Source organism: Agelaius tricolor, unplaced genomic scaffold (assembly GCF_023055355.1).
Source record: "Agelaius tricolor isolate 1412-34295 unplaced genomic scaffold, bAgeTri1.0.p SCAF_1, whole genome shotgun sequence".
Lineage (NCBI taxonomy): Eukaryota > Metazoa > Chordata > Aves > Passeriformes > Icteridae > Agelaius > Agelaius tricolor.
Genome location: NW_027269261.1, coordinates 49,220,839 through 49,242,068, shown reverse-complemented (window position 1 = coordinate 49,242,068; position 21,230 = coordinate 49,220,839). Strand labels below are relative to the sequence as shown.

General features: G+C 41.4%; 1 protein-coding gene across 6 annotated transcripts in view; it reads left to right on the top strand.

The window, feature by feature from the left end:
• Window positions 1–292: 292 nt before the first annotated feature.
• Window positions 293–21,230, top strand: part of GRM1 (glutamate metabotropic receptor 1) — a 187,213-nt gene continuing 166,275 nt past the window's right edge. For 2 of the 6 annotated variants that reach the window (XM_071433199.1, XM_071433206.1), the window contains exons 1-2: window positions 293–884; window positions 2,406–3,303. In XM_071433199.1, coding sequence (XP_071289300.1) covers window positions 2,541–3,303 — 763 coding nt within the window. In that variant the 5' untranslated portion in view covers window positions 293–884; window positions 2,406–2,540. Of the gene's footprint in view, window positions 885–1,892; window positions 1,984–2,177; window positions 2,201–2,405; window positions 3,304–21,230 lie in introns of those variants that run through there. The other 4 variants (XM_071433214.1, XM_071433171.1, XM_071433179.1 and 1 more) reach the window with 4 other exon arrangements.

The window sequence follows — 21,230 nt, the reverse complement described above, 5'->3', positions numbered from 1 at the left end:
GACAATAAAATCAGCTCAGATATTGACACAAGGAGAAGACACCCCTGAGGCAGCACTCACTGCAAACCCATCTCTGAATGAGCAATAGTTAAATGTTTGTCCTTGCCTCTTTCTTTCAAAAGTAGGGCAAATATCTATAGAGTTCCCAGCGGGGAGGTAATCTAACTTTAACTTTCATACAGTCAAGTAAAACACCCGAGACCTGTGTTAGGGATGCAAGCAGGTCGTCTGAATTATGATTATTCAATCTGGTATTATTTTAATCTGGCATGCCTCTCACGTGCTTCATTTAGGTTCATCTTGACCTGAAAACTGCAATCTCAATGCCTTTTATGCCTCTATCTTTACAGGTGATTTACCTTGTTGCAGTGTATTTTTTCTGGTTTGTTTTTTTTGTTTTTTTTTTTTTTCCCAAATATAAATATTTATTTAAATAGCGAAGCCCTGCCCGTGAGGCCGAACAGCACATTTCATTGTCTCAGGTCTCCCGAGCGTGGTCTGGGTCCCCTTCTAGCAGCAGCCTCTTGCTTTAACACTCGTTCTTGCTAATTGAGGCAGGGAGATAATGAATTAAGAGCCACGGGAGGTGAAAGCCAACGCCTCCCCTACAGCCGCAGCTCCGGGTGATGTTTTCTTACTCGTTTACAAGACAATAGCCGAAAAAATTAAGGACGGGGAGAAAATGACTGAACCTTCTGTATGAGATAATGGATGAGCCCGGGATGACCTGTTTTTTTCCTTGCGGTGGAGCGGTGCTGAAGACAGAGGGCACCCGCGCCCAGCCCACAGCCGTCGCCCCGCCGCCAGCGCGCCAGCTCGGGGCGGCCGGAGAGCCGCCAATGCCCGCTCCCAGCAGGCAGGGAGCCGCTGCCTCGCCCGGCCAGGTACGTCTCAGGGGTGACCCTCCGAGCGGAGCGCGGGGCTCGGCCGCGGGCCGGCCCGCGGGGCAGGCAGGGCGGGCAGATGGCCCGGGGGCTGCGGGGCTGCCCGTGGGAGCCGGCTCCGGGCGGCTCTGCTCGCCCGCGGGTGCGGACCCGCAGCAGGACGGCGGCTCCCTTCGGAGCGTCGCCTTCCTCGGGACCGTCCCCAGCCCCCCGCGCCGCTCGGCGGACACGCAGCCCCGCCGGCCCCGGCACCCCTGGCCCCGGCGGGGAGGGACGGAGCAGCGGCCAGCGCGGGGCGGTGCGTGCCGCGGCGGGCTCCGGGCGCCGGGAGGGGTGTGCGGGTGTGTGAGTGTGAGTGTGTGTGCGAGCGGGGCGTGTGCGTGTGCCAGCCACCGTGCGTGTGCATCCGGGGACAGCGCGGCAGCAGCGCCTGGCGGGGGGCAGAAGTTTTGGGAAGCGCCCCGCAGTGCTGGCGGGCGGCCGAGCCGGCGGTGGCGGGCCCGGGACAGCGGGACACTGGGACACTGGAGCGCCGGGGCAGCGGGGTGTCGGGACAGCAACACAGGAGGCTGCGGGCAGGGGACACCGGGACAGGGAGGCGGCGGACGGGGGTGCAGCGGGGCTGGGGCCCGCGGTCCGCGGCTGCCCCGGCTGCGGGCGCTGTCTCGGGTGCTGACGGCTCCTCGAGCAACAGGGACGAGGCTCGGCCGCGCTCCCGGGAGGTGGTTCCATCTCCCCTCCCAGCACCGCGTTCCCAGCCGCCAAGCCCTGTCGCCGGGCTCGCCGCCGCTCCCCGCCCGAAGCCTCTCTGCACGGCAGGCGTGCTGGTAAGGCACATCGGGGCTTTGCCCGCGGTTGCCTTAGTAACTAATATGTATTTTCCCCTGCCTTCATGTGTGTGCCCCTGACTGGATTACAGTTTTTGCCCCCTACACACGGAAAAGTTAATCTAAACTGTAGAGTGCTTTTTTTTCTTCCTCTCTTCCCTGACCTTTAAATGACATTTCCCGTGGCTGGCAGGGCAGACCACTCGCTTTCTCTTTTTGCTCACGTTATGGATGGAGAAAGGAAATGTCTAAACTGAGAAAGATGCCTTCAGGTAATCAGAATGCAAAGAAAGGAGCGCTTGTCACTCTGCTTTCAGGGCTGGGGCTGCTGGGGCCGGGCTAGGGCTCTTCTCTGATGAGCTGCCTACCCATAGAAACTTTTAAAACTTCCCGGGGGCAGAGGGGGTGTGTGTGCTGGCTGGAGATGTGGGAAGTAGCTGCCTTGGCTTGAAATGCAGACGCAAAAAGGATTGTAGAAACTCAACATATGTGAGTATGCATGATCGCATATCAAGGCAAAAAGTACATGATTTAATCCCTCTTGAAACTTCTTGTTGAGCGTCTTATCGGAGCACATTGCCCTGGGCTTTTGAGAAAGCAGACATCTCTAACTGTGCAGGGCTGCTTTATCGAGCTCAGGTTTGACATCAATTTCCTGGTTAGCCCATTTTATCCCCTCTTTCTATGCCACCAGGTTAAAAGTCACTAGGATGACGGCAGTCTTGGCACCTTCAAGAGTGATGCTGTGAGGCTTCGCTGTGATGGTATTTGGAGCAACCTGGCCGTCATCGGGGAGAAGCAGATGCCATTTCCTACATGTTCTTAAACCATGTGCAGGCAAGGGGAGCCCATGAAATTTGTAACCTGGGTCTGGATGACATCGTGCAACAAAATGATTGGTGTGCTGCTGGTCTTTTTCCCTGCTCTGCTGCTGGAGATGGACGTGCTGCCCAAGAGTGGGGGTCGGAGGGTTCTTCTCTCTGCAGCCTCCTCACAGCGGTCGGTGGCTCGGATGGACGGGGATGTCATCATTGGGGCCCTCTTCTCTGTCCATCACCAGCCACCAGCTGAGAAAGTGCCCGAGAGGAAGTGCGGGGAAATCCGGGAGCAATACGGCATCCAGAGAGTCGAAGCCATGTTTCACACTTTGGATAAAATTAACGCAGACCCGGTCCTGCTACCTAACATCACCCTGGGCAGCGAGATCCGAGACTCCTGCTGGCACTCCTCCGTGGCCCTGGAGCAGAGCATTGAGTTCATTCGGGACTCTCTCATCTCCATCAGGGATGACAGGGATGGAGGCACCCGCTGCATTTCCGACTCGCAGACCCAGCCCCAGACCAGAGTGAAAAAGCCCATCGCAGGGGTCATCGGCCCCGGCTCCAGCTCAGTTGCTATCCAAGTCCAAAATCTGCTCCAGCTCTTCGACATCCCCCAGATCGCCTACTCTGCCACCAGCATCGACCTGAGCGACAAAACGCTGTACAAATACTTCCTCAGGGTGGTCCCCTCCGACACGCTGCAGGCCAGGGCCATGCTTGACATCGTCAAGCGGTACAACTGGACCTACGTCTCCGCCGTGCACACGGAAGGTGGGTATGGGGCAGCCCCCGCCTTCCCGGGCCGGCCCCGGGGCTCTGCGCCCTCCGCGGCGGCTCCGCAAGGACGCGCCTGTGCCGGGTCACCCGCCGGGACCCGGCCCGGGCGTGCGGCTCCTTCCCGGGGGAGCGCCGGCCGCTGCCACCCGCGGGCACCGTGCGGCGAACGTGGAGAAGCGGGAGAGGTGCGGGGGTGCGTTCCGGGGGGCGGAGGGGCCCCGGCTGCGGGCAGCGGGAAGGGGGCTCGGCGGCGCAGGAGCGCCCGCAAGGGATCGGGCGTCTCCCCGGCGCTGTCCCTCTTCGCACACAGGGCGGTTCGCGTGTTTGTAAATAAAAGTTAACAGATGTGAGCAGCTGCATGCGGGGCGGGAGGCCTCGCCCCTCCGACGGGGCCGGGGTAGGTCCGTGGGGCCGGTGAGCCCGTGGGGCTGATGCTCCCGGTCGCTACCATCGCCGGGAGTTTGACAAAACGGGATCGGGGCTCGGCGGGGACTCCGAGGTGACTAATCCTGACTCCTCAGGATTAGCTGCTGGCTTTGCTGCGTGTGAACTGATTTCCTGGCTCTGCGAATAGTGAGGAGAGAAACCTGAAAATTCCTCCCCTGTCCAGGTAGTCCCTGCAAAGCCAGGCGCTGTGGGAAAGGGCAGGCAGAGGCTCATGCATCTTGTCTGCAGCTTGAGCAATAGTCAAAGCTATCGCTCTGCACAATCTGTTCATAGTCAACAGGTCTTCTTAATTTTAAATATCAAAAGAAAAATAGCGATAATAGCAGTTTTTTTAAAGAGGAGACATTGGTTTATAGCCAGGCTAGGTGGACCAACATAAATTGCAGCAGTAATTGCATTTGATAGAAAAGAAACTTGTGATATATTATTGTGATATTTCTGTAGTCCAGTTGTGGTCCTCAAAATGGGATTTCTAAGTATAAAATTGCAAATCTGCCCACATTATTGCTATAGCTTTGCAACTATTCTGTTTATCTGAGTGTATGTCCTGCATGGATTTGATTTTTATGATTCCCTGCGCTTACTAAGCGGACTCCACACCTTTCATTCTCACAGAGATGACTAAATAAAATGAGGTAAGAACATATATTGTGACAAAAAAAAAAAAAAAAAAAAAAAGGAATCTCCAGGAAGGGTTACATATTTACAACATTTAGAAGGGAACTGGATTGATCTGGACACAAAACCAGAAAATGCTGCAATTTGAGGGGGCTGGGGGACAAGTGAGAGCATGAAGCAATGACCTGACATTTGCAGTTCATTTATGCCCTGTTCAGATGAGAAAATGAGCTGCTAGCAAGACTTCAACATGAGCTATTAAGATTTTCTATTGTTGACAGATATGATTAGATCCTGTGGAAGGCCAGGATGACAAATAAACATGAAAGGGGTAAATCCTTTGTTGATCTAAATAGCCATCTCTCCCTTCAAGGCACTCTGGGGTGCTCTGCTAACTCACTGTGCCTGAAGAGTTACCTCAAAGGACTGGCTGCATCTCTGTCTCACTCCTGTTAACATTAGTGGACCTTATCTCTTTTGGAACAGACAACACCCTCTGAAGGTTCATTTTAAAAAAAGATCATTGTAAGCAGCAACTTCAGTCACTGATTGTGAGAAATTTTAATTAGATACCTATTTTTATAATGTTACTGACTGATGGAAAAATAATTGTTGCAAGATATTTTTAGACTTCTGAACTGATACTTTTGAAAATAGGGGTAGCCCACAGGGCAACCCTTCTCTTAGGAAAGGTCACAATTTCACAGATCATGCAGCTTGAGATTCAGATTTGCTTTTTTGTTATTAATCTGTGTCTGCCATTAATTTATTGTTAAATTAAAGCAAAAAATGTCACTGAAATTATGTAACAAGCTTTAACTTCGCATTTCTTTCCAGACAGACAAGTTATTTACCCTACCCAATTGCTGTTGGGTAGATTCCAAAGACTTTTTTTCCTTCTATTTAAAGTGAAGTTAGTATTCATGAAAATCGGTGTAAATGGTTGCATTTCAGTTGTTTCAAATCCCATACATTCACTGTATTGTTAAAAGTTAAATCATTCTTCAAAGACAACACAAAGCCACTCTGAATAATAGTCTGAGCAGAGCTGCTCCATCCATGCTATGTTTGGAAATAGGGGGATAAAGTGTAGTCAGAAACATTCCTCCTCCACAATTACTCATAGGCCTCTACACAGTCTTTATGGTGGGCTGCAAAATGTGCTGGGAGGAATTCTGGGGTATCACTGGTTGGAGAATCTCTTCAGCAGAGACTCTGAGGAAAGGGCATGTTTCTAGGAAATGCACAGGTTGGCATTGTGAAGAAGTTAATTGCTTTCCCTTCCAAGATCCAGTTTGTCCCCCTTTCCAGGGCAGGAATGCTGCTTTCTTCCCACCTGACCTCTGGCTCTCATGGGAATGGACAATGTTTAGCTCTTGTAGGCGCCCAGCCACAAGGGGATGCAGTGAGACCACTGAGCTGACTGACTGCCTGTGCCAGCAAGGCACACTCCTCAGTCCTCACTGACCCAGGGCAGGGCCATGGAAACTCCCCAGACACATGAGCCCTTTCCCAGCCTGAACCATCCAGCTCCTCTGCTTACCCTTCCTCTGCTTCTGCAGCCTACCTGAAGCTGGCTGAATGCCCAAACCAATACCTGGGTACACAATTATAGCTTTAATGATAATCAGAAATAAATAGCACACAATTTGTTGCCCAAGTTTCTTTACGTGAAACCTGTACATGCCATAAGAATGAACATAAAGAGGTCATCCATATAGGAGGATGTCTTTAAGTAGTTTGCATTTGACATGAAAATTTATCCTTCATGTGCCAAAATGATAATTAATTACTGATGATGACTTTTAACTACACTCCGTCTCCACACACTGGTAGGTACATGAAGCTGCATGGAAATGTGCCAGACCTGTTGGGGTTTTTTACACAGTTGTTTATTAAGAAGAATAAGCATTATCTGGGTAAAAACTTCTCAGTCAATAAAATCTATTTTCAAAGGTCCATTTAATACATTGCTTATCTTAGATTAAAATTTGCATATAAGACTCCACATTAAAGAAGAAAGAGGTTTAGTTATTTTATTATGTATCAGTTAAGCATAGTTGCCCATATAAGAGTAAATTTTTTCCCAGAGTGGGCAACAGTCGTTAAATGCTGTAACAAATCTGTGCATCTGTCAGTGTAAGGCTGTATGACCATATAGTAGTTGCAAAGAATTTTCAAGGCTATTATTTTTTTTAAGTTTTCCTCAAAGATAATTCAATATTGTAGTTTTGGCATGTCTACATCTGAAATTTTAGGCTTGAAAGCCATTCTTATCTTGAAAGGCACCTAAATGGACGCTTAACTTTGAGCCCAAACTTCCTATGGAAATCAAAGGCATCAAAAAGTACATTGGTTAAAATTAGGCACAATCCTTAGCGTGATAAGGGCAGAAGGAGTGACACTTGCCAAGGGTAACTTTCCAAGTGAGATATTCTGATCTTTAGCAAGATAACCTCAGAGTCAGGGATTCTCAGCTTAGACCAGGCAGCCACTGGTGCTTTGGTAGCACTGTGAAGAATTACAGGGGACACTTTCTTCCTTTCCTGGGGAAGAGCCCCCGGGCTGCCCCCAGAACAAGGCAAGAGATAGCGAGCACCACTGCTGTGCTACTTCCATGCTGAATGCAGAGAAAATGAATTCCTGGGGTTGCCATGAGAAAATACAGCGTGGTTATGAGATCGCTGTAGGTTACATTGACTTCCAAAACCCACAAGACAACTGCACCCCGGCTAGTGATCAGCATGAAGTCTCCACCAAATTCCTCACTTTTCCTGTTCCTCTTGTACAGGGAGCAGGAGAGATGATGGTGTAAATGTCCTTTTATCACCTCATCTTCCAAGTACGCCACTTCTGAATAAGCTAATAGAAATACTTAGTGCCTCTACCTGGACTACATTTCAATCATTGCCTACCTGTTAGCCTTATAAAATATATTGAGCATTTTAAAATGTATGTGAGCATTCATTTGAATGCTGTTTGCAATTTATGGACCATGCTTACGCTTTATTGTACAAATACCCCTTTATAAACAAGGTTTCCATTCCAACAGATTAACATGCAGACTTTGCAGAAGAAACTTTGGAAATTGAATGATTAAGATAATGGCACCAAATTTGGACTGTTTAGAAATTAATTTTAGAGAACAGTGAGATGTTTCTTGTCTTGATTAAATTTTGTCAGATTTGTATTGCCAGGCAGTTCATTTTTCTTGAGTATAAGGCTTAAAATGAATTATGATGAAGCAGATGGCACAATTGTAAATATTTTCAGATCAAAGTAGATGGTAAGTATATTATCTTCACAATGATTTTTGATAACCTGACTGCTGCATACTATCCATTGTACAGGAAAATCATAAACATGGTTATATGTGTTGGAAAGAGGATGGAAAGGATCGAGTCCTGCACTTTATTGCAAATTTCACAAGAAAATTGTGAATTTTTTACAAGTTCATTCAGTAGAACCTACTAAAGTAGCTTTAGATATGGTGGAAGATAACACTTCTGTTTGAAGATAAGTGGGGCTATATTGATCAAATAGCTCAAAGGAATGAATTTCATAAAATTGTGTTTAATTTCTCAAAGGTGTTTCTGATGATGTTTTATTATTAATTCTATGGTGTCACTCAATGATAAATACTTTTTGATAAAATTATTGTCAGGCAACAGATTAAGGAGTTCCAGTTCAAATGTTTGGAATTCTAGAGAGTGCAAATATTTCTATAGATAACAACAATTACAAAAATGCTCTTATAGGTTAAGCTCATGTAGTGGTATGAATTGGGCTGAGATGTGTGTTCATAAATGCAGATTTCAATCTATTTTTTTTATGTTTAACTTGCTTCACTAATCATCTTCAGAGGCTTTGTGACATGAAAAAAAGGAAAGACATATATCCCAAGGAAAACAGAAATTAGTTTCAAAACAAGTATTCCTACATTGGATGGATCCCATTAATTGTATTAATTAGAAGGTGCTGGGAGAATAATTTTCATAGATTAACATTGGAAAAATTATGGTTGGTGACAAACACCATAGAGATCAAGAGAAATTCCTTCTTGAAAATATATTGCTTTGCATTACTCCTAAATTCACAAATAGTAAAGCTTTTCAACTACACAACTGGCAGCTGCATGAGTTATATCAGCTCAAAAGGTTCATCGAACTCCTGTGCCTGCCTTCTCAGCAATACTGCTAGAGTTCATATTTATCAGTCAGCACAATGTGTTCATTTGTGCTTTATTTTTTTCTGCATTATGTCCTTGCTATCAGATTTTTATGTCCTACAATCCTTGTTAACTCCTGCATGTTTCTTGTCTCACTGAGGACTTTTAAAAATGTTAAATGACCTTAGCTTTCTCAAAAAGCTATGTCCAAATGCCTCTAAAATATACCTTTGGAACTTAGGTTTGTAACATGGAGGTGCTTGCACTGAGGTTTCTTAGACAGAAAACAAAAAGCTAAAATTATAGAGTAAAATGGAGTAAAATTATAACTAAAGCAGTGTCACCCACTGAGAAAGATTCTTTAGGGGCCTGATACATCAGTGAGCTGGTAACAGTAGTGAGAGACCAGAAGCATTGCACCTGCCACATGCAGCCCAGAAAAATGCTGAACAAAGTCATTATTAACCGTGGCTCCCTGACCCACATGAAGCAATACAGGGATTTCACTTTATCTTCTGGGTGGCAGAAGTGCTTGCTGCATAAACCACTGTCACAGATGGCAGTAATTAACATGTGTGCCTGCAGTCTGAACTGGAGGGCCATGAATTCATTGGACATGATTGCACCTGAAATAATTGTCCTTTCACCCATAGGTATCTAAGGAATGCTGAGGGTTATCACCAGACATGGTTGGAGAGAGGCGTGCAAGGCACAAATGCCCTCCAGTGTGTAACCAGCTCAGATTAGCAGGTCAGCTCTAATTTTTCAATAGTGTTTTCTCAAACACTATTATTACTATTATTGCTACTAATGTACATCTTAAAGTACAATTTCTAAATCTGGTTTGCCAGCAAAAAGTTGGCTGTTGAGAGAGAGGCTGAATATGAAAAGAAACAAGAGCAGGACAGAGCATATCTCCACAGTTCCAGTCTGTAGCAAGTTCCCAAGTCCTAGGGCTACCAGCCACCCATGACTGTTTCCTTTAGGAGTTTGTCCAATCCCATTTTGTATCATTTATACTTTGGTCTCTAGAGTTTCACAGAATCACAAAATGGTTAAGGTTGGGACAGACCACCAGAGATCATCTAATCCAGCCTCCCTGCTCAAGCAGGGTCCACTAAAGCACGTTACTCAGGATTTTGTCCAGATGGCTTTTATTTATATATCTCCTGGAGAGGAGATTCCACAATCTTTCTGGTCAGCCTGTTCCAGTGCTCAGTAACACTCCCTATAAAGAAGTTCTCCCTCAATCTTATAAATTAATTATATCTTGTGTGAAGAAATGTTTCCTTAAAACTATTTTTTGATAACTGCATTACCTTCAGAAGTTCATACAAAACTATTCATCATTTGTTAATCCTGATCATTATTCTGTACTTCTAATTCCAATATGAAATGTGGGCAAGCAAAGCTACATTCAGTATTCAGGGTAAAGGTACAGCATGGTTAAACTCCCTCATGAGGTAAAAATTTCAGTATTGCTCTCAGACCTTTCCTGATAAACTTCCAGTTGTCCATTACTTTTTTAATTATCACCATGCACTGAATGAATGTTGTCAGAAAATACCTTAAAATTACCACAAAATCTTCTTTGTAAATGTTAAGGCTTATTTTAGAGGCTGTTATACACAGGGTTATCCTCGTGTGTTACCCTTACTTTATTAACACAAATTTTATTTCCTACACTTTGGTTCCTATCTGTTAACCAATTATTAATCCAAGACCTTCTGTTGTATCCTGTACTACCTCTATTTCTGTCAGAGACTTTAATAAGAGACCTCATCATAAGCTTTCTTAAATCATAAATACTCTTAGTATAGTATTACTCATACGATTACCTGCTCCAAAAAGAAGGTATTTAGCTTCTGAGATATGTGGGGATTTTCTGAAAAGTTATGTTAGTTTTTCCCTGATATGACATATTTATTTATTTGTACCTTAATACTGTTTTGTCATTGTTCCTACCAATTAGCTTTGTGAAGAAATATCTGAAGTCTGCAGAAATATCATGTCTGTTGTTCACTGGATTACCGTCTATGCCTCTCTACTCTCCATAAATTCAGTTAAAAATGAAAACTGATATGCGAAAATATAAAATTGCTTTTTTCTACTTTGCTGCTTGCTTTTGTGCTAAGGCCTCTGTAACTGGTATTAACATGCCCCAATAGAACATCAACTGGTATTGGAAATTTTTTGAAGTCCACCTTATGAATTGGATTTGTTCTAAAATATGTTCTATTGATACTCAGAGACAATGGTTCATTTCCATCCTACATAAGGAATGACCATTGTGTGAGAACTGTCCTATCTGCCTTCACTGGCAGAGCAGACTGAGAGAATTAATTTAACTTTTCTGTTGTGGTTTTATCTTCCTTGAGTGCTCTCTTTATATAATTTGCTATCATTGAATATCAGGCTAGTTTCCCATTTCTTGAATATTTGAAGAATGGTGGGTTATTAGATTCTATGCCTTTATGTCTCAGAATTGTTTCATCTTGCTTTTTTCAGGTTTTGTATTTCAATTGTCAAGGTATACTCTGTTTTCTTTCCCTCATTAGGGCACAACCTAGACTTTTCAAAGTATTTTTTTAAATTTTATTTATTTGGTTTTGGTTATTTTAATAGCATTAGGAAATTTACTTTTTTGCTTTTTCATGCCAGCTTTTAAAATCCTTTTGGAACTTTGGCTCTGACTATTCCTGGCTAGTCATTATGTAATTTTTTAGTATTTCAGTCTTTTGGCTACTCCTTTTAATGTCCTTGAAATTAGCTTTCTCATCTTGATATAGTTTATTTTGCTTTGAATCAAACATTACTTTTACTGATTTTTTTATTTCACATGCAGCTCTTTTTTGTCTTATCACTAAAGTATAGTCACAATTGCAGACCACTTTTTGGATAGTTAAGTCTTAACAATTTGTATATGGCTTAAGACTAAATCAAGAGTTGCTTCTTCCTTTGTGAGTTCAATAAGCAAATGAGTAACACAAGAAACATGAAAAATAAACCAATACATAGTATGTAGGATTTGCCTTCATTCTTCATTATTTAACCTACAGTCTGGCACTGCTACCTACAGATCCAGAGTGTCTTAATAGCATTTTGTGACATGGGCATTGTGCATCACAAGCTGTTTCCTCTTCTGCTGAGCCACTGCCTAAGTGGTGTGTGTCTATCAAAAACCAGGTATTTCATTTTACTGACAAGTCATATTGTTTGTTCTGTAGTATCACGGTCCTTTGTTCAAACAATTTTAATTCATAATCTCTCTTGAATATTTTTATAGACAAATGAATTTCTTAAAGGATATTTGAATTATGTTAACAGCCATCAATGATTTATAAGTCCCTTGAAAATTTGACAGTATTATTTTAAGCATGTGCATTTGGCAGTTCTGGTAGACAAAGCAGAGAAGGTCATGTCCTGTGCTGGTGCAGAGAGCAATAAGGCACCTATCAAATGCTCACTGAAGTTAATTGGTGGCCCTCTGTTGAGACCAGTGGATTCTGAATGGAGCTCAGCACAGCCATCAGATGTTGTCTTTTCAGGTTATTGAGCTGCCAATACTCAGAAAGCTGTAAAAATCTGCAGGGGTGAATTCCACATCTAGGTGTATGCCATAGTTAATTGGGAGTAGTGCAAAATTGTGTGAAAACAAAACTCTGTTTGTTGGATTTGCATTGATATTAGAAGATATTCAGATAACATAACTTTTCCCTTTCAACTAGAAGGAGGCTGAATCTAGTTCTTCCCATTCAAGTTCCCCAGTGAATTTAACACTTGCTTCTCTTTACAAAATGTTTGAGGAACAAGCCTTCATTTTCTTAAATGCAGTTGTTTAACCAGCAATGTTCATCCTTATTAATCTGGGGGTACAGATGGGTTTGCACAAGCTAGTAATTTCCCACACATTTATTCAAACAAAACTCATCCTGGAAAACAGCAATAAGAACCAGACATGAATATTGCTCAAATGACAACTATTGGGAATCTGAATAAGTGTTCATAAATACTCTCTTAAAGTGTTTGGCCATGCTCCATTGAACATTGACTATCTTTTCCTAGGTGGAGTAGAATATAAAAGATAAATTTGTAATTAATTGTCAGGAAGCGAGAAAACCTTTGAAGCTTGTTTATGAGCCTTTCTTACCCATGTGGTGTTGTGGAAAGGCTTCAAAATGAAAATTTGACATGTAGAAGTTCATGCTGGATATTGAAATTGGTGATCCTCCTCCTGAGAGTCTATTTCCCTAACTGCAAGTTCCACATGAGTAGATCTCAGTCTCTTGCCAAAACAGCGAATATGTGAAACTGAATATTGGTAGTACTATTAAGAAATTCTGTGTTACAAGCACTGGAAAACTGTAGGATTATTTAGAAAGTAAAATCCCACTCCTATTGAACTATTCATAAAGGGTTACAGTGGCAGGCTGACAGCATTCTTTTGGAGGATGCCCTTATTTTCCAGGCCATATATCCTGGGAGGATAAACCTATTCAGCATTGGATTAAAACTCTACAGCTGTCAGCTATATGAAGCAAAGTGCTGAGCTGGGACAGCTGCTCCACTGGAACAAAAGTGTTGAAGATTTTGAGAAGGGAGAATAAGCCAGACAGCAGCCCTGACAGCAGCCCAGGCAGACTGGGTGTCTCTTAGTCCTTTCTTGTTCCCTTCCACCCTCAAGGCACTACAATTGTGGCTCTCAGGTGTCACTGCATTTCCAGTTAAATAGGCTTAACCTTCCTCTTTCAGGTGGATACCTGCACAACTCAAACCATTCTTTGTCCTCTGTCAAGTTAGACCAGGACACCAATATCTGACAACTTAGTCTGGGCATACTAAGTGACATGGTGCCAGTGTGTCACCTAGAGGCAGAATTCCTTCCATTCCCACATAGTGCCAACCTGGAAATGTCATTACGACAGGAAGGTTCTCCAGGAGTTCCTTATGGATTTGTCACCAAACTCAGAAAGAGATAAACAATACTCTATTAAACATATGCCCCTAACCATGCCCTAGTTGTGTCCTTCAATGTTGGCATGCTGAAAAAGGCTAGGATAAGGATGTAGTAAAAGTGGCATTGAGACACTAATGTGCAAAACTGATGCTCTGAAGTTGAGTGAGTCAACAAATATTGATTTCAATATATTATAGAGCAGCCAAAAATGGACAGTATTGAGTTATACCAAAAATCCAAACACAAAAGACAAATGAGCTATGCCAGACAGTTCTGGCTACCAAGAGAGCAATCCCCAGAATAATAGTAGGATGGTGATGCAGACTTCAACTGACAAAAAACTGTAATTAAATTAAAACAAATCAGTGTGATGCTATGAAGAATAGCTCTTCTCAGCCAAACCTGATTTTATTCCCTGATGAAAATGCAAACTTGGTAGTTACAGATTGGAAGTGCAGATCGAGTATCTTAGATTTCTTTTCAGGCACTGAACCAGTCTTATAGAATATTTTCATTGAAAAAGCACTGGGCAATGTCAGAAAAACAGATGTCCCATAAATTTAAACTCAGCACACTGATCTCAGCAAGTCAAGGGTGACCATCAAGTGCAGCTTACACAGGAGAATTGTGTCCTTGAAAGAAGTCCTAGTACACTTTATGATTATAGAGGAACTATGTATAAAAAAAAGTCCCAACCCAAAAGCTAATGTCACCCTTGAGAAAGTGGGAACTTCACCTCAATCTAAGGATTATTACTTTTAATGTTGGTATTTGCTCAGTTCTGTTATCAACCTTTAAAAGTCAATACGAAAATATTGAAAGGAGATAGGGATAAACCTCTGAATGATTTGAGGGCTGGAAAAAACTGCTTAATAGCAGGAATCCAAACCAGCTTAATCTGTCTGGTTTTTCAAAAGGAGATGCAGTTTTATGTGACAAAAATGCTTCTTTTCCCCCAAGCAAACAAAGATCTGCATCCTAATGGTTAAATGCACTGATTGCTGGTAAGCCAACAAATTCCAATTAGAAAAAGACCAATGTTTTTACTTGTGTTGCTGATTAATCACTGAGATAAATGACTTAGGAAAGTTCAAACTTTTGATGTTGTCTAATCAAAATTAGCTGCAGATATTCCAGAACAGTTTTATTTGGAATGCATGTCACTGGGGACAGCACAGCTGGATCCGGAGCAAATGTATGGGCTGGAATTTGATAGGTGGTATGGACAGATAATAAGAGCAGACAATTCTTTTGTCATTAAATCTTGTTCATTTGTGAATAGTTTTAATTATGTAAGGAGGTGAGAAAAGAGTAGCTTAATATTTTGTTTATTCAGCTGCCTAGGAACTGTATCCTAACAAAGTGTTCTGTGCTGTGGATACTCACTGTAGAGGAAGAGAAACTTAGGACAAAATAGTCCCATCAGTCAAATTCAGCCCACTCTTTCAGTTTACATGCAGTATTTTAAGTCAGTATTTGTCCTGTCATCAGCAGTTGGCGGCTGCCTGTAATGCATTTTGCTCTTAGACTACAGAGCCCCAGTTCCTACTGGTTTTGTTTGCTTGGGGGAAATTTCTATTTGCATGTGGAAAATTTCTATTTGCATGTGGAATTTATATTTCACTTATTCTCTTACTTATGACACAGATGTTGGCCCATTTGACTGAAGAAAACTGCAAGTTTTCTAAAAAGATGCAATGACATTTTCCAGAGGTCTCACCAATTATAATATTGCTTTGTACCTAAAATGATTTATGTGACAGCCCATGCAAAGTAAATGAAAAAATTGAAAAACACTATGAAAGAAAGCTAGAACTTGATAGCTAGGTTAATTAACATTCTTACCCAGCAGTTTTTCTAGAAATTAATTCAGTGCTGAATTTCTCATTATCTGTTTTAATTTTAACAGATGTAATATGAACATCAATATTTTCTGGTTGTTTCAGATCCCAACCAACATGTTATGACACAATCCCTTCATGCAATGAACATCTTAATGTCCTTTTCCAAGGCAACTTAGAGTATAGACATGTTTGTAAAATCCTTTGTCCTTGTCACAACTACTTCTGACTTTTCTACTGAGTCCAAATATATGTGAAATAATGCATTCCACCTTTGTCACAGATGTGTTGTTGTCTGTGAAGTGAGAAACAGGAATGCACTGGTACCATATCCGGAGTCACAGAACTGCTTTTTATAGTTCATATCCTGAGGACATATGAATAATAAAATTGTCTTCAAAGTTCTGGTAAAACATCTGTATTCAGAGTTGTGTTTGACTGTAATGAAGTCAATAGGAGCTATTGACTGAAATTTAGCTGTGATGATACTGTGTGATGATCCTGTAAGGTGCAGAAGGCTCTTGCTTGATCCCAAATGTCAAGTGAATGCTCTCTTAACTTTATGCACTTGGATTTTGGAGGGTAAGAACAAACCATACACTAGTCAATACAGTTTCTTGGGGTAGATGGGATCACAACAGTGCCCAGTGCCTTACAGGATGAGGCCAGGTGTGCTTATCTCACACTGAAGACAGATTTTCTACTGATAAAGCAGAGATTTATAAGCCTTGTAAGGGACTCTGCAGTGGGTTAGTCAAGGGGGAAACCAAAGGGGTTAGAACTGTGTATATCAAGGGATTATGAAAATTGATGAGTGGGTTAAATGAAGACAGCCTGCAACCCACTGGAGAAAAAAGGCAGGATTTTGGATGTGCTGTTTTGAAATTACAGTAAAAGCTAGTTGCTGCTGTCTTTCTTAATTTAAAGTGGAGTACTGAAGTAACTGATTAGGTTGGGTTTCTAATTTCTAATTATTTTCTAATTTTATGAATAGAAGATCAAGGTAATTAGGCAGCTAACTGAATGTTGAAACTTAATTGCATTTGCCCATGTAAAAGCTATTATTTATTTTTAAGTATTTTGTTTGTTTTGCTTTAATTACTCATTTGCTATACTGGATTACACTATGGTAAACGTCACCTGGATTTTTTTCCTCTCTCTCTGTTATAATGAATAATCTTAGAGTGCTAATTGGAATGTGCTTAAATTCTCAAGCTTAGGCAGCTCTTTTATCATAATGCATGCAGGAAAATAACACACAGGGCGGAAAAAGAAAGAAACGATTTCTGTGTCTCTGCCATACAAAGATTTCTGATGTAAAAGGCTTTTTTGGTGTTGCCAGGCTTCTTCTACTTCTACAAACTTTAACTCCCAAAGATACTATCTTAATTTGTCTAGCCTCTAACAAATACTAATTTAAAATTTGGAACACACAATGCTTTGTGAAACAGAAATTAAAAAAAGATATAGATAATATCTGGAATAAGCCCTATCTGTGCTTCATTTCTTAGGATGCAGGTTTCATTTTCTAACAGCAGCATGCAGAAAGTGACTGGAAGTGACCATGAAATGGCACTGGGCTGCCTTGTTTTGGGGGGAAATTTGTTGATATGATAGGGTTTTTGTTGAATCAGTTGCTTTTGCTAAATCAGCATCTTAGAAAAAGGAAAATATGCTACAGGAATCTTCTAACTGTCTCTGCCTCTGACTCCAGGTCTCATCATCCCATCCCATAATAATCATAGCCAGTACCTTTCTGTATGCTGCCTCCTAGTTTTTCCAAGGACTCCCTCTCCCAGGCTAGTATCTCAGAATCCCTATTGATACTTAGAACAATCTCTGAAAAGCTCAGCTGGCTTTTTATTGTTTTCAGAAGGTAGTGCCTTCTGGAAAAGCACACAAGTACTGCAAAATCATCTTCAGTGCTGCTCTTTTCATGTTTTTAACATAATCCACCAGATTTTTGTAACTTGGAAAACAAGGCATAAGCATCTCTGAACCACAGAAAATGTATGATCATGCCCCCAACCAATAGCAAGTGCATTTTCTTTAGACTGAAAAAACTAAATGCCTGAGCTGAGCTGCGAGCTTAGTTTTCAGACAGGCAAAGAATTTGAAAAAAAGCTTTGTAGTCATTACAATTAGATCATCATTGTTTTTTTTCCCTCTAGATAATTTTAATATACGAATAACTTTCAATGTGATTTCATTGATGTCCACTGAAGATTTGCCACTGATTTGTGTAGGAAGAAGTTTGGTTTTAATTATAAAATATAATATAATATATTTATATTATATATTATAATTTCAAGGCAAATATACATGCATATAAGCAAACTGTACATGCATATGAGGAAAGAGGGTTATAAAACACAGAACCTAAGAGGAAAGCCTGTACATCTTACAAACAGAAACACAATTGCTTCAGTTTGCCTTATTTTTGTGTAGGAAGATTTCAGGGATACATTCTAAAAGTGTTAATCTCTATAAAGAATTGCTCCATGGTAATGTAAATTTGAATTTCAGTCTCAGGGAAACTTTATGCTGCTACGAATGATCTTTGTGGTGACAAAGTCCATTGTTATTTAGAATAAAGGGAAAAGGGTTTTCTCTATACTGTAGTCAGGAGCACCAATAGGCAAAAGCATACATTTTAATAAAAGAGGGACGGGGCAGAGCACACCTGCAGGCACAGAAGCTTTACCCTTAACTTCTGCAACTTTGACTTCATTCAGAGCATTTAAGTTCTGTATATAGCAAGAAGTTGTGCTTCCTGCCAATTAGGATAAGACCCAGTAGAAAAGAGGGATCTAAATACATGTCACAGTTAAATGAAAAGAACACAACAAAACAAGAAATGTTTTCTCTTAGCCTAACACACTTTGAAATGGTGATTGGTTGCACCTTGGCTTTAGAGATAAGTGATTCATTCATGCAAATTTATTTATTATGGAAAAGGACAACTGAAATTATTTCAACATTAAGAAAATGTTTTATCCTGGGGCACCTTTAAGAGCCAAGAAAGGACACATGATAGGAGTTGTTATTATAAATGTTATCTCACTGATCACACTAACTGAAGAGGTTATGGATCAACCTTTCCCTGAGAAGAGGAGAAGACCATTTTTTGAAGCATTACTGTCAAATGTGGCACTGCTGTATTTTGCAAGAACTATTTATGTGTTTGTAATTCCCTGTGGAGGCAATAAGGAACCAGCAGCCAGCCACCCACACAGCTGCTCACTCACTCACTCCCCACTCTGTACAGAGGGGACAAGGAGAGATAATAGATAGAACAACAGTGAATCCAATCAGCTGCAAGTCCAACTCATGGCCCATACAGACTGCTATGAGGAAAGTTCACTCCATTGCAGCCAGATCCAGTAGAATCCAGGTCAAGAAACACCTTATTCAGTGATTAAGCCACTCTCCTATGTGAAAGATGTATTTTCTTACTCTCTCAGGTTGAAATTGAAGCTATGTTGCCCACTTCTCTGATAAGTGCTCTAAAAGTAGAACTGCTTGATTTGAACTTTCATGTCTGCTGAGGCCTCATTGAGTTTGTAAGATCACACTGAAACTTTCACAACTAATACCTTAGAGATAATGGCATTAACATTTCAAACCCTAGCCACGCAAGGACTTAGAAGTGTAAAGGTATTTAATCTTGATTTACAGCCTAGAGCACTCTTATGGACAATTCCTACGTTGCATGCTTTGTGCTTAAGTAGCCTGGATACCTGTGTGACCAACTGTACTTGTGAGATATAGGAATATATTACAGATCATGAAATGACATTTCATGCACTTAGGTTGGAAAGTTTTTCCATTTTTAAGATGTTCCCAAGGGTTGTAGAAGTTGTGGCGCTATGAGAACCTTAACTGTTTTGAAATAGGAGATATATTTTAGGAATACAGAGTACAGACAGAGGTCTAGCCTTAATGCCACTTGAGCAGAAGTTTCACAAGACAAAATTCAACTTAAAAATCATACAACTCTCCAGACATTTTCTTGACGGATGCCTTACATTGTATAATTGTACGTGTACAGTTAACTCATTTTGAAATCCAGCCTGGTAAGTTCCTTAATACCAATGCTTGTCTTGAAAAGTTGTTCTAGAATATAATTCCTTCTACAATTAAAACCCACTTTACTTTTGCTTTACTTTACTGTTGCTTTGGAGTTTGTTTGTTTGTTCATTTGTTTTTGATCTGAGAAGGAGACTCTGTATAGCTCACTCGAAGTCACATCTTTCTGTCTTTCATGATCTTGATGACTACTCTTTGAGATTTCACCATTTTTCCATTATCTTGTAATGCTGGATATCAGTGCAGAAGCAGTCATAATACTGTGAATTAGAGGTAAGGTGGTATAATCTCGGTTACCACAGTACCACACTTATTTGCATAACTAAACCCCAATTCTACTTTTTTTAGCCACAGCATTACCTTCAGGGATTATCTGTTATAATTACCATGCTAGTAATTGCATCCCATGATGGACTCCAATATCCCTTAAGTGCAGAGTTGTTAGTTCTTGAAAGCTCAAATATATGTGTGTATTTAACTGCATATTTCTTTGTCTGTGTCCAGTTTCTTGACTAACCTAGATCAAACTGCATTGGTAACTTGTCTCCCAATCTTGATGTCATTCACAAATATTATTGGTAATGCTTTTGTATTTTTTGTTTTTCCAGGTCACTGCTTAATGTTAACTTGTAAAATCTAAGGACAGATCCTTATGGGACACAATAAAGAGACACCCAATTGATTAGTGTTCCTTTACTGCAAGTGTATGTTGAAACCTACCAGCCAGACTTTAATCTATTTTATGTCTGCAGTACATTTCTTATCATTCCAGGTTCATAGCCAAAATGTCATGCAAAATGAACATAGATGTCCTGTGGAAATTAAATAACATTGCATTGGCTATATTACTCTTGATAACCAAGATTATAAATTCAATTATAAGAGATGATTTGGATAAATGAATTGGAGACACCTAGTTTCCACATACACAAAATGATTGGCAACCCTTACATTGCCCCATTCCCTCAATTTCTTTGTACACAAATTCCATGTCAGCTGACAGAATAACCTATTATTTTTTCCAAAATGGATGTCAGGCTGACAGACCTGCAATTACTCAGGTTAACTCACGTATCCTTTTAAATATTGCACAACACTGCCTTTGTTGCAGACCTCTGGCACTTCACAACTTTCAACAGCTATCAAAAATAGTTTCTAGTAGTTTAGAGGCTCATCAGCAAATTCTGTCAGAAGTTATCTGAACACATCCATTTAAAAATGCCTGACTTTTTGGAGCTGCCACTTGATTTCCTTCTGAGTTGGGAAGGGACATTACCATTCATCATCACCATCAACACCGTCACCATCTTCCGGTATGTATACATTATCTGTCTCTTTCCCAAAATGCATAAAATAAAAACTTATTAAAAGATTCTGTTCTTCAGAATCCCTTCTAGCACTGACCCATCGTCATCGTCACTTTTTTTCTTTCTTTTCCAAAGTTTCTGATTTCTAAAGCTTCTCTCTTACCTTTTGGACTGCAATATCACCAGTCAAACGGCATAATTTCATTTTTTTCTGTAGGAAGGAGGCCAATTTGAGATAAGCAGAGAAAGTGGCTGGGAGGGATTACTGGGAGAGGCAAAGGAAGGCCCAACTTTGCTGCCCAGTTTTCGGATCCACATTTTAGGATCTGCCGAGAGCAACCAACCTGTTGCCCCAAAATTTTCACCTGTCCCTAAATCCCAGGGACCCTCCTGTCATCTGCTAATGCTTTTAACTAACTTTGAGTCAGCTCCAGTTACAAAGCTCCCTGTGTAGCAGATGGCTGGTGATGCTGTGTGCTCAGAAGATGGAAAAT